The sequence below is a fragment of the Gymnoscopelus braueri genome (genome assembly GCF_963280865.1).
Source record: "Gymnoscopelus braueri genome assembly, chromosome: 8".
NCBI lineage: Eukaryota > Metazoa > Chordata > Actinopteri > Myctophiformes > Myctophidae > Gymnoscopelus > Gymnoscopelus braueri.
The window spans coordinates 23,000,702-23,014,789 of NC_137609.1; the positions used below are offsets into that span (position 1 = coordinate 23,000,702).

General features: G+C 43.2%; 1 protein-coding gene across 1 annotated transcript in view; it reads right to left on the reverse strand.

The window, feature by feature from the left end:
• The window catches only part of lhfpl7 (LHFPL tetraspan subfamily member 7), a 111,819-nt gene extending 97,908 nt beyond the window's left edge, over positions 1-13,911 (reverse strand). The window contains exon 1 of the mRNA XM_080434788.1: positions 13,210-13,911. Coding sequence (XP_080290914.1) covers positions 13,210-13,530 — 321 coding nt within the window. The 5' untranslated portion in view covers positions 13,531-13,911. The remainder of the gene's footprint in view (positions 1-13,209) is intronic.
• Between the last annotated feature and the right edge of the window lie 177 nt (positions 13,912-14,088).

A 14,088-nucleotide genomic window follows, 5' to 3' on the forward strand; every position in this document is an offset into this window, starting at 1 on the left:
TCAACATAAGTAAAGACAAGAGGCTTGAGTCAGTCTGTAGTAAACATGAATATAAAAGACATTCTCTACCAAGATATTCTAATCATCTAGACTCAGGTGAAAAGTTAGACGTAATATAACACGGGCAATAACAAACAACTTTGAGGACACATACTATAAGTGAACTCAGCCTACCCCACGAACGATAGAGGTAAATACATTTCAGAGAGTGGTTGGGCTAATCTAATCTCTCTCATGCTCCATCTGAACCCACACAGCCCAGTTAGTCCAACTAGCATTTTCATGTATGTATGCATGCTCTGCTCTACCACTGGTCCCAAGTGCACAATTCATAATTCATGCAAACAATACCATAGCAACTGGAAATTCTACTATAACTGCCTCCACCACACTGCTCCGTTTCATCAGTTAGGCAGCTTGGACAAGCCATCGGCTCCATCCAAGTTACAATATACTAGGCACTCTAAATGCTCAACCAGTTTAACCTGTTGTGGATTGAAAAAAGGTTCATGGTACTTAAGGGTGATATATACTCAGATGTGTTGCCCACTGAAAATAGCCGATCTACAAGCTCACTAGTGTGTGAGTTTGTAGATCTGCTGTTTTCGATTGGCAACACTGCGAAGGAGTACATGCAACTTTGTCACACTGAGAGCAAAATTGTAAATTGTAAAAAATATTAAATATAACTAACTCTCTCACTCCTAATACATACTTGGTTTACGTATGTATTACTGTATATTAGATCATGGGTTCCCAAACTTTTCAGCCCGTGACCCCAAAATAATGCAGAAATTGACTCGCGACCCCACCTAAATCTGGAGGTCATTTATGCACATAAACTTGCACGTTCGGGGTACGCATTTGTAATGTATTAAAATGGTAAAATGTACCATTTGTAATAATTTTTAGATTGTATTTCATCCATTCTGTTGAATTCAAATGACCCAAAATAAATTCGCGACCCCACTGACCCCAACTTTGGGAACCTCTGTATTAGATTAAAATTTTTATGCATTTGATGTATTATGTGTATTATGATGTATTATCTTGTGTCCTTGCTTACTGTAAATCGCTCTGGATTAAGAGCGTCTGCTAAATGCCTAAACTGTAAACTGTAAACTCCCAAATCGGAATAGCTCTCTACACAGTATGTATATACAAGTAAGACGCGCGAACGCGGGAAGCGAACGCAGCTCGAAAATAACAATAAGAAGAATCGAAAGGAATGAGCAATTGTAGAGAAGTGGGTGGTACAGTGAAATTAGTGAGAACAGGGCCGCCACAAGAAGGCTCCATACCGCATTTTTTTTGTCTTTTTTAAATTGTTATGTTTTTTGTCTTTGTAGTTTTTGAAATGTGTTTGGTTTAGGCATGTTGCAGGCTGTGGTGCATTTTAATCAGAGCATTGTCTACATTCCTGCGTTCTTCATGGCCCTTATTTTTATTTTTGACTGTAGCTGGTATATTTCTCTCAGAGGAGAGTAATTAGTCACCGAGGGGCAGGCGGATTTCAGCCACACTGTAGTGCACTCTGGCGGCTGCACACAGGCAGTGCACGCACACAATACTGCACACAGACACACGGACACACGGACACACGGACACACACACAACCCGAGCACGGTTTCACTTTTTGTTGCGAACGCAGCGGAAGGAGGCGCGCCGAAACAAAAATAATCTGAGGAATGGTTTTAAAGACACTAAAGAGACATTTGAAGATTAAGCAGAAGTTTGTTTTGTTTAGTTTTTTACACAAAGCAGGTTGAAGATGGCTAGATTAAGTGTTACCTGGTTTGGAAAACAGTTACATCATGGTAGTACAATGATGTCCTAAGACAGAACTTCAGCTGAATCTCAAGTATCCCAGCCAGGGTCTCTCCGAGGCATGGAGTAAGAATGATGCAACAAGGTGCAGTGCTCCTTCATCCTTACATGATGAGGCCATTATTATGCAGCAGGTCACTAATTACACTGACTCAGCTGCTGCGAGTTAGCTTGTGAATATGCAATGAGTTTAAGTTGTGATTAACCATTTATAGTGAAAAATACAATTCTGTCTTCATATGATCTTTATTTCACCAAAGGAGTATTTTAATTCTTAAATGGTCAACAGACAAGCTATCCTTATAGAACAGAAAAGCTATAAGTTAGTTTGTTATTCTACCATATGTGATAGAATACTACCATACTAGCCATGCCAGTTTCCAATACACATTACATTGATTGGGCTCAGTTTGAGAGTAAAGTCAACCTTACATTTCAGCTTCCGGTTGTTTGAAATACTATATTATTATATTCAACACCACCACATATAGTCTCAGAGACAAATAAAGACGTTTTTAAAGAAATCTCTACTGTTCATATGACCTATGGCAGAAACGTGAACAATTCTAGAGCCAAAGCTTGACATTTGAGAACTAATCCCTTAGTCTGTGATTTACAGATTGATTTCAGATTTGCAGTCCGGTGCCACACCAAATGTCACTGAATGTGAGACTGGCAAATAACATCAGACAATAAAGCAGCAACAACAACGCAAGAAAATATTTCTTTCTACCAGGGTTGTCAATTATTGAGTAATAGGCTATAATTATGAGGTTAATCTAAATCTGCCCATAGAACAAAAGTTAGGCTAGAAGATATAGGTCAGTTGTTTCAATATTATAATTCCCTGCCTGCCTTTGAGGAAGTTAGCAGACGGCAGCCCGAGGGCAGGGTGGCGAGCTGTGACAGCGATTTCTTTCAAAATAAACTTGATGAATTATCTGTCACCCAATCTTGTCTTTTCTCTTAGAGTTGTCAGACATTTTGTCTACTCTGAAGGATGCACAACACAGATGTTTTATAGGCACATTAAATGCCCCAGCTGCAACAAACACCAAGTTCTGGAGTGCCTTTTTTCTATTTTATATTTACAGTATACTGTGTAAAAGTCATAAGATTTATAATCAGAGCATGGAGCATCTTCATGGCAACCAAGTCAGCGGATTTCAAACTGGGTGTCATTCACAAAGCCCTTGTTAAATTTCTGCGATATTTTTGTTTAAGTTTACAATTTATTCCTCCCCACACACATTTCTGTGTTGTCACTGCTGCCGTATCCTACTGACTCACCTGCCAGTGAGGAACCCCCACCAGGAGGATGTAAAACCTTCGGGCGGATTCAGACTGGGTCCGATTGATTCGAACCGTTCCCGAGTACGATTGGCCTCTCTCAGCTGGCCAGCATTCACATTGGCCAAAATTCTTCCGTACTCGAGTACACGTCATGCAACAGTAATGGTAAATATGTGCCTCGTGGGGGCGCTGTTGACTATGGGGCTTTGGGAGATAGAGAATGTCATTCACAGAAGAAGAGTCACTTGTCAGAGTTTAAAGTGAATAATAAAGTTTGACTGTGTTCCTGACGACATATAAATGATATATGATTAGCAGTCCACTTCCTTCTCTTGGTACGGATGGATTCACACTGCCGCGTTCCGTTCCCGAGTCCGCAGCAATCGGACCCGAGACTACCTCCCCAGGTGGTTTCGGGTACGGTACGGTGATGCGTTACGGGGAACGGTACGCTACGTTCACACTACCACAACATCTGCCATGTGGTCAGGGGTGCACACCCGGGACCATAGTCTGAATCCGCCTAGTTCTACTCCTCCCACCCAACACTCCCCGCTGACAGGTGCCGCCCCAGCCCGTAGGAGTACGTGCAATGACCGTTATCACCCTCTCCGCCCGGCTTCCCTCCCCCGAACACGGGCCAATTGTTTTCGTGTAGACGCCCGACAAAGCTAACCCACAACCCACAACCTCCGTGGTGGTGGGCAGTGACTTTACCACAGCGCCACCCGAGCGCCCGGGAATGGACACATTTAATACAAGATACATGTTCATCAGAGATTAACTACCGTCGGTTGGAGGTGCATCTGTGGTCTCCTGCAACATTAAGGTATGATAGGCTCGTGGAAACGCTCGCACGAGCATCTTATGATCGTTAACACGTTTTGTGAATGAGGTCCATTGATTGGAAGTATAGTGGTTGCTGGACCGACGGCTGGATGGGAAAACAAAACAAAAAACACCTCATAATCACAAAATATAGTCCATCACAAAATCTCTATTACAGACTACATTAAAGACACAGAAGTACATTAGTGTGTGTGTGTGTGTGTATCTGTGGTAGATTTACCATAATATTGGAGCCGTGAGGTGTTCTGTCCTGGTATGTTGGACACTATTATCAATGGCCTCTGTGCTTTGACTACTGATGGGGACCAGCTCACGGCTACAACAGACTCCTATGCATCAAGCCAAGTGAGCCATCATTTATGTTAAAAAATGGAGGAAGGCTCCCTGTTAAATCAATACATAAACTACCCTCGGGATTCACAATGAAGGCGGTGGAAGTGACAGGCCGCTTAACAAATGGACAGCGGCCTCCCGGAACACGCTGACTCAGCATGTTCCCTAGCGAAGGAAACAGTGCTCCTTCGCTCTATCCCACCCCTTCTCCTATTAGTCAGACAGCTAGCTGTGTCTGCCTGGGAATTGCTGATCAGAGGGTCTTAAATATCACAAAAGCAAAGTGTATAATTCATAAGAGAGAGAGAGAGAGAGAGAGAGAGAGAGAGAGAGAGAGAGAGAGAGAGAGAGAGAGAGAGAGAGAGAGAGAGAGACAGAGAGAGAGAGAGAGAGAGAGAAAGCGTCAATGGATTTTCTGATGATGCCAGGACATTTGAATAAACAATAACCATAAAGTCTATCATTTTTCGGACTACCGATGGATTCGATGAAAGGGACCTGAACGGGCAACACCATCACTTCACATTTTGTGTTGTATTAAGTGCTGTAGTGTTTAGGGCTGGATAGGAAAAAGCAGCAGAATATCATCGTATACTGCAGGTAACACCCACATCCATCAAGCCTGACTAGATCATAAATTGCCCTCCATTTCAGTCAGACCGATTTCCTCTCCATCTCATTCCTGGATGGTTATAAAATGCAGATCAACATGTTTCCATCGCTCTCCCTCTTCCTCTCTCTCTCAAAGCCACCGGCTCTATCCATCATACAGACAGCTGTTCCTCCGCAGGTTCAATCCCAGTCCCTTATATTATAGCACCGACCTCTTGGCATTTGGCGCCTGCTGCCACACTCCCCCAAAAGCCAGCACAGATCCCAAATCCCACATGTAGGAATTTGTGACAAACCTCTTTCAATCACCTGAACAGAATTTGTTTGAGATTGGATTGCCCTCTAAGCTGACCCAAAGCCAGGAAGGCTACATCGCAGACTGGATCAGTGTGTGGTAATCATACTGGAGCAAGCAGTGACAAACTGCATTAATCTGTTTACATACCTATTTTCCCCAGTAAAAGTTTAAATTGAAGAAAAATGGTTTTACACCTTGGATTAAATTTAATCCAAGGTGCACAACTATTTTCTTTTGGTGGAGTTTGGACAAGAGTAACAGCAGAATTGGGATGCCTCCACCCACGTCTATCTTTCAGAAATTGTTCACTTTATCGACGAACTAGCCACCGTTAATTTTTCGTTAAAGTACATCAGTGTCTCGTGAGTATGTCTGGGTAACAACTTCGTACCTCACAATCTATTTCATGCTAGGTTAGCTGTCAGAGAACCTAGCACGTATTTTCTCGACCAGTGTCACAGCCTCCTCCCACACAGCGCATAGCCATTTTTGTGATAATCTCTATTTAGTACATGGTAGGCTAAGGTGAACGAACAGACAATCAAATACAAATACCAATACTTGCCAATTGAGCCTTGGGCCAAGGATGAGTTTGTCCCATAAAGCAATTGTTGTGAAATGCTTGGCTAGGCAGCATGCCAGCGCCAGCCCAGACAGATGATGTGTGGTTCTGCTGCAAACCAGTCTCATGAAAAACGATTTGGGAGAGTACAGGTCAGTAAAGCACCAAAAGGCCTGTTTATTTTTCATTCCTATACTTTTGCAATCTGGACCCTATTTGCCTTGTTTATAGCATGTTTTTAACAGCTTAACACAGTTCATCTGGTTTTGGTATTTTAAAGCTGAATGAAGCAGGGATTCTGGTATTAAGTTCAACATTTAAAAAAGTGATGACATTTCTATCATAACTAATCAGCACGATAGCAACTAGGAATATGGAGCACGGGCTGAAACAAGACCAACTGTCTAAAAGCCAGTTCCTCCTCAGAACTTGAAAGTGTACAGCAAATTCCAAGGCAATCCAGTGAGCAGTTTATATAGTTTTATTTCCAAGCAAGATATGGTGTTTGTTTGGGACTAAAGTGCGAGACGGACATGTGTCATTATGCGCTGGAAGATTTGGCCTAAGGGTGGCACTAGAGAAAAGGCCATGATCACCAAAATCATTAGGGTTCATCCTCCAAATCCAGCCAGTAGTTAGTCTCTCTCGCTCTTCATCTTTTGTCTCTCATAGATGCCATCTGCATGCATGGTGTGTCTGAGGCCATGCTGGTGACCTGGAAGAGTGGTAGGCTGTACAAGATGCTGGGGTCAGTAGAAGCAGAGACACGGCAGAGTAAACACTGCCGAGGCAGAGGAAACATTGCAGAGGCAGATGGAAAATGCACTCGCTCTTTCTGGAAGGCAGAGACGATGCTATAGTACTGAGATGAGCTTATGAACGCTGCTGACTGACTGCTATTGACTGATTGAGATATATACTGTCTGTCTGTCTGTCTGTCTGTGTCTACACACACACACACACACACACACACACACACACACACACACACACACACACACACACACACACACACACACACACACACACACACACACACACACACACACACACACACACACACACACTTCCCTTTAAAGCATTGCTTTCATTTCTTTCTTTTATTTGCCTTCAAATCTAAAAATAATTCACACATTGATGGTACAATACCTCAGTGTTACCACCAGCTAAAGAAAGGTACAGGGTCTCCTCGTCCCACAGAGACTAACAAGCAGGGTAAAACCTTGAGAGAAACTTGATCTGAAGTAAAACACTAGAGGACACATGAGAGTATGTCAATGTATTTGTATTAACCACTTAAACCATTTATAATGTGTTGTACGTCAAATAGCAAAAATAGCACGTACAGTAGATATATTTTTGCCACATGTTGGCCTATTTGACCAATAATGTTAATGTTCATGTCATGTTCACCTACTATGACATGCCCAGAATAGGGACGCTATGGTTCATGTGGTTAAACTGCACCGAGGGTTTTCGAAGTCTGAGACAGTGGGCGTCCCTTCAGACAAAACTCAGAGAAGTAAGAAGTGCTCCTGGTTGTTTGTTTGTATGCTGCATTTAGTGCAACTTTTATAGATAATGCCAAACAACCCAAACATTGTTGTAAAAAGTCCTCCTGACTGTCCCAAACACCTTTCACCGTCACGTCTGTCTGTGCCTCCCCTGCAATGCTCTGGCACGTCACTTTTAGCTTGGGGCGCAAGCTAAAACCCCTGAGCCTGACTAACGCTTCAGTGTGTTGTGTCCCCACCTGACCCCTACTACTTTATATAATTCATAAAGTCTGATACTTTAGTTATACTTTATAGTTTGTTGGCTTTAGCCCAGGGAAGTTTTATTATTCATTAGCCTGCCTCTTTCAGTTGCTAAAAATGGATGATGGGTATACTGTAGTGCTATCTATCTTTTTTCATATTCCCTAATCCCCCCCCCAACAGGACTCTGAACCCCTAATTACTGTATAAGTGCTGACATGGACAGCAACTATACTGTACATCACATCACTGTCTCTATGGATCAAGTTGTGTGTGTGTGTGTGTGTGTGTGTGTGTGTGTGTGTGTGCGTGTGTGTGTGTGTGTGTGTGTGTGTGTGTGTGTGTGTGTGTGTGTGTGTGTGTGTGTGTGTGTGTGTGTGTGTGTGGCACTGAATGTTCCTATGTGCCTGTACTCTGGGAGCTTCTAAACAGAATGAGGTCAGCAGGAGAATATAGCCAGACAATTGCCTTCGCCAAGCATACTTTTTTTTACTGCTCTGATACAGCTCTCATACAGTCTGGGCAGCCTCTCATGCCCCATGGGGAAAATAGGAATACACACCAAGCACATTAGGACCTCATAACATCATCTATAGTCAGACACGCTTCTCCCACAAATGGCTTTCACCACAGAGGTATCCCATTAGTCGTGAAGTGAATACGGCCAGCCCTGACAAGACAGAGAGGACAAGAAAGCAGGGGGAGGGAGAGGGAGAGAGAGAGAGAGAGAGAGAGAGAGAGAGAGAGAGAGAGAGAGAGAGAGAGAGAGAGAGAGAGAGAGACTATAGAGGTTTTAATAGTATGTACAATATTCCAGCTTCCAGCTAAACCAGAATGAGCGATTTTGAGATCCTATCCTAGAGCAGTTCTGTAGTCCTTTGTAGGAGCTACATGGTTGAGATGGTGTGCATCTCAGTAAGTGACAGGGAAGCCATTGAGCCCTGTGCCATTGTAATCTGTGGGGCCTTGTGGGGCCTTGAAAGCAGCAGTGGGGGACCACCCAGAGGATAGCCATTCTCTTCTTTTATGCTGTTCAAGGAAACAGAGTGAGTCTCTACCTTATCCATCATTCCATTAGGTTCAGCAGGCTCACTGGTGAAACCCTGAGCTACCTGCTCCCTCCAAGAGAAAAAAAGATCATGTTCTGGTTCAAAGAGTTCATTTCATACACAATCAAAAGTAATAACTAGAGTGTGTTAGATCTGTTTGACCACTTGAACCCTTGCATCCCTTCTGCAGTGAACATTCTGCAAAAATATCAGATCTACAAGCTCATAACCTAGTGAGCTTGTAGATCTGATATTTTCGGCAAATATATTTATTGCCCTTGGGAATCCGGGCAGCTAAGCCCTAACTAGCCCTTGGGAATCTTTGCAGCTAAAATGAGGTACCATTTTGGAACATCAGAGATTTTTGACACTGTCAGAGCATCATGTTAACGTAAGACATACTGTAAGGATCTTGGGGCAGTTATATTTCTCTGAACACAGAATGCACAGAAGATTTGGTTAAGAGAATGACTAGGAATCGTAGTAATGCAATGGGTTTACACTAGTTGAAAATCCAATTTGACTGAACATATATTTTTTCACCAGACAGAGCATTAACAGTATAAAATATGGCATAGGATTAAACAAATGAACTTTAATAATTTGACGCTAAAAAGCGCTTTTCTGTAAAAATGCAGGAGAGTATACAGACTGTGTTGCAGCATTTTACAATTTAGAAATGTCAGCGGAAGTGATTTTGTCTGTGAAACAAGAAACAACCAATAACCTTGGGAAGTAGAAATCTGGTAAACTGAATGCTTGGATCACAACCTTCTTCACACAGCCCCCGATCAAATTAAAGGGCTAATATATTTGGTGCCTACATGAGCTACTCAAAGACCATCACAGAATTCCATTCAAAGACGTTTAATTTACTCCAAATAAGATGTGGCTAGCTGAATGGTGAAATGACATTTAGTAAGTCTTGCAGGGTTTATATTAAAATAAGTGGGTGGATATTGTGACACTACGCCTTCTCGGCAATCAGACATGGGGGAGACTAAACATCATCAGGATTGTTTTTGTATAAATCTCTGACTTGTCATGGTGCCAGATTCTGAGAGAAGACAGACGAAAGATTAGCATGGACTTGAGACACTTTCACTGTTCTTGGAGACCAGCCATGACTCTTTTAAGCTACAACACCACTCATTCAGTGAACAAGTACGGTACGAGAAATGCAAACACACAAGCCATCTGATCACACAGAGACGGAAAACACTTTCATTTGAGCATGCACACTCACTCGCACACAGACACTTTTCCCACTGAAAGTACATTCAGATATGCCCTTCACACACAGGTGTGTGTGTGTGTTGGAACTGTTGGACTGAATACTACAGGGGACACACTAATCCAGCTTCAGAGTTTAGTACTGTGGAGTGGCAGGGAGCATATAAGCTGTTAACAACAAGTTAAAGTGAGGGTGTTTTCTGGCAGGTGAGCTGCACCCTCCTCCTCCTCTTCCACATTTTACCTACTGTAACAGCAGGTCACAGTAGGGTTAAACCTGCTTCCCAAACACCTGCTGCAGTCAGCCAGCCACCACAGCACAAACACACATGTTTTAACGCACAAGAGCGTGGGGTGTGCGCAGGATTAACATGCTAGACACATATATTGCACCAGCTCAGTGGTCTTGTGGTTAGAGTGTCCACCGTGAGATTGGGAGATCAGAGTTCAATCCCCGGCCGAGTCATGCTAAAGTTTATAAAAACAGTACCCAATGCCTCCTTGCTTGGCACTCAGCATCGAGGGTTGGACTGAGGTATGTCCCTGCAACATATCAGCATCATGTAGAGGGGCTGTACTTATACATCATGGCTGGGAGATGTACCTGTACATCAAGCCGCCTCACGCTACAGAAACAGGAGATAGGTTCCTGACCCATGGGCTACATGATGGCTACATATTTCCTTGCTCTGACAACCCAGCAGCAAGACATGTAGAAAATAACCAACAGTAACATTAGTCTGAACTACTCTGCAGAAAACCAGTGTTTTATGCAGTTGTCAAAGATTGATATAGATAGATTCTTTATTAGTCCTTGCTGAAATTCCTTTTGCGCCAAGCAGCCATCAGGACACAAAGATCACACAATAATACATAAACAAATCAAACAATACATTGACAATACAAAAACACATTTACACAACACATCCCCTTACAGAGAAAAAAGTAGACTAGTTAGGGAGAGGCATCACATTATGCACAGAACTGAGGTAGAGCCTATTTGTTCGTAAGTCCTTTACTGGGACAAATGATCTCTGAGCCTGAGCTTGTAACTTCAGTACTGTGTACCGTCGTCCTGGTGGCAAAAGGTGGTATTGACTGTATAGTGGGTGCGTTCTATCACCAGTAATAGCTTTCCCCTTCCTAAGTACCCGGGTCTCATACCATCTTACAGCATATATGCTATATAAGTGTGTACTGGGTAATAATGTGCTGCACTGATGAACTGTAACTATTTTCCTGGTCTACCTCTAGTCTAACCCCTGTCATCAGGTCAAGGTCACTATACATGTCGCTATAAGTGGCAATGACAATCTTGTCAACATTTTGGCTCTATCCTGTCAGACGCACACCACATTGGGGCTCCTCAATGCCAGCCAACATGCTGGATGAAAGCTTTTGACATGGAGAGAGAACAGAAAGCCCCGCACAAACCCGAGCGCAAAGAGGCCGAGCACGTAGGGAGTCGTTATTCACTTCGTTTTCTCCCTCAGCTAAGTCACGTGATCCTCAGCGTGCAGCTCTCGGGTCAGCTGTAGCCAGTTCCTCATCGCTGGAGAGTGGAGACTGCACAGGCTAACGCACCAGGGCATTTTAATCAAACACAACCAGAATGGAACACAGGCAGGCCACTGTGGTTGATGGGAAGTGTGTGTGTGTGTGTGCGTGTGTGCATGCTTGGGTGTTTCTGTGACATGCTTTTGCATAGATGCATGGGTCTGCATGCACATTCACATGAGTTTCTGTTTGTTGTTTGAGTGGGTCATTGAAAGGTAGGGTTATTTAAAAATAGAGGGCATCAGCAAAATGTGCACATCAGCGAAGAGTGGTGGGGTGACCAAATGGGCTTGTTGAAATGTTAATGGCCACCTTCACATTTATTAATGGCCAAGGGAGCAGGGTGCTGTACTTAGCTTTTCCATTGACATATCTATCCATGTAAAAAAGAATAGAAAGAATACAATTTAAAAAAACTACCCCATCAGGCTCTCTCTGCGTACCTGACAGACAAAATGCTTGACTGAGTGACTGCATGTTTTTGGCTTATAATTAACTGACTCACTGCCTGAATTGCCTTGCTGATAACTTGCCAAGCAATGGAACTGTTAAAGTAGTCAAACAGGCCACGGAGACTGCTGGGATGTGAACTGCGGTGAAGAGAGCGATACATACAGAGGCTTCTCTCTGTCCGTTTCTGTTCACTGTACTTACATACTGTATTGCATCCAACTGGTTGAAGTGCACACATTATGATGTATAGTGTTTCATCATGTGTGCACTGCTTGCCTTTGAAACAGAAAACAAAACAAGCGTTGCATTCTTCCACATACCCTTCATTCTAAAAATCACAAAAGCAATGACTTATTAATATCTCCCTTTCAAATGCTAATTCTCATTCATACATAAATCATAACTCTAGCTGCTACAGCTGGGTTTTATACAGGGTGCTGCCAGGGGGGGTCTTAAAGGGCTGCTAGCCGTAAAGAATGACATTTCTGCAGGGAACATCAAACAGCCCACGTCTTCTGAATGGGCTGATTACCCGGGTTCCAAACCGATTTCAAGCAAGCACATCTAAAAATGTACATTTTTCTTTTATTAAGGAGTGCTTCAAAAACGAAGTCTTAAATTCAGTTGAACTTTTTGAGGTCCTGCTGAATGCACTGTCCTCACTCTTCATGTGACGTGTTGATAGCATCATGTGAAAGCTACATTTAGTTGAACTGCTTCTTGATCTTGACATGTGAATAATTGTGATAAACTGAAGCAAGGCAGCTTTGTCTGCGACAGAGGGAAAACTTGCATTACGAATATGCTGGTCACCTGCATCTGTGTCTCTCACTCCCTCTCTCTCTCTCTCTCTCTCTCTCTCTTTATCCGTCTTTCTCTGGGGATCTGTAGATTCCATCATTAGATTATGGATACTTTCAGTAGCTGCAGTATGCCAACTTGATGCACTGTAACAAATTACAGCTGCTACTGACACCTCTGACATGTTCATACACCCCCAGATCCATGAGCAATTCGTTTGACTATTATTCCAAGTGCATAGCGCAGTGGTTCTCAAAGTGGATTTCAGGGACTCTCTGGGTTCCTAGCGGGGGGGTTAAATTGACCCTGGCAAGTATGTAACTCTGACAGTACCAAACGGGTCCATTTGGTTCCATTTATATACTGTCAGAGTTAAGGGGAGACCTTGAAATGTAAAAGTTTGAGAACCATTGGAATAGAGGAGCCGACAGGACAAAAATCAACGCCTCAGTCACTCAGCATCCATTCATTAATTGTCACGCACAACTTTAATACAATGGCTGCTATATGACTGCCTATTTTGTTTATCCTCATGTTATGCAGCCCATGCAGTGGCCATGTGGATGTATATAGGTGGATCTGTACCTGCCAGGAGCTTGACGGGATCTCAGCGAATTTCCCCAGTCCCCCAAACGTGTAGCATCTGTACATGTGGTCCAGGGACTCTGAGCAGTGCCACAGTAAGCCGAAGCTCACAGAGTCCTTGTTCTTCAGATGGTCCTTCACGATCCAGGCAGGGGATATAAAACTAAAGCTGCAGACGGCGACCAGGACGGACGAGAGGAGCACCCAAAAGCAGCCCACACAGCTGAACATCCTGGCGGCTTGGGGCATAAAGCCCGGAGACAGATCAATCCCAATCCCGGTGTGTTTCTTCTCCCGGTACAGCAGTGAAAGTGAATGCATTAGAGCTCATACACGCTCAGCTGAGATCAACTTGAGCTGCACCTGACAGACACTGTATATACATCAGCGAAACATGCGTCAATCAACACTGTAATATCCGTGAACAGGAATACCAAAACGTTCGCCCCGAAACACAGTCGCCCCGGGGCAAATCCGGCGGTATTCACCTGGTATTCCTAAACGTAAGCTCAGTTAAACCATGCCTAAATCTAACCTTATTCCGGAACGTAACCTCAGTAAAACGGTGCCAAAAACCTAACCTTATTCCTAAACTTAACCTCAGTAAAACTATACCTGGCCCTAAACTTATTTCTAACCTTATCCTCAGTAAAACAGAAAAGAAACGCTGGTCCGCGAAAAAAGGGGGTGAGCGTATTTTGGGGCGAGTCTTCTGGTTACCTCCGTAAACTGTCTTGTGTTTTGATTTTTAAATGGGAAAAGAAAAAACTCGAAAAATATCAAAACCCGGACTGAAAATCAAGCTTCCCGTTGTGTTAAAGTATATCTGTTAAAGACCATTGAAATTCCGAAATGTGATACAGCTCATAAAATGTTTGT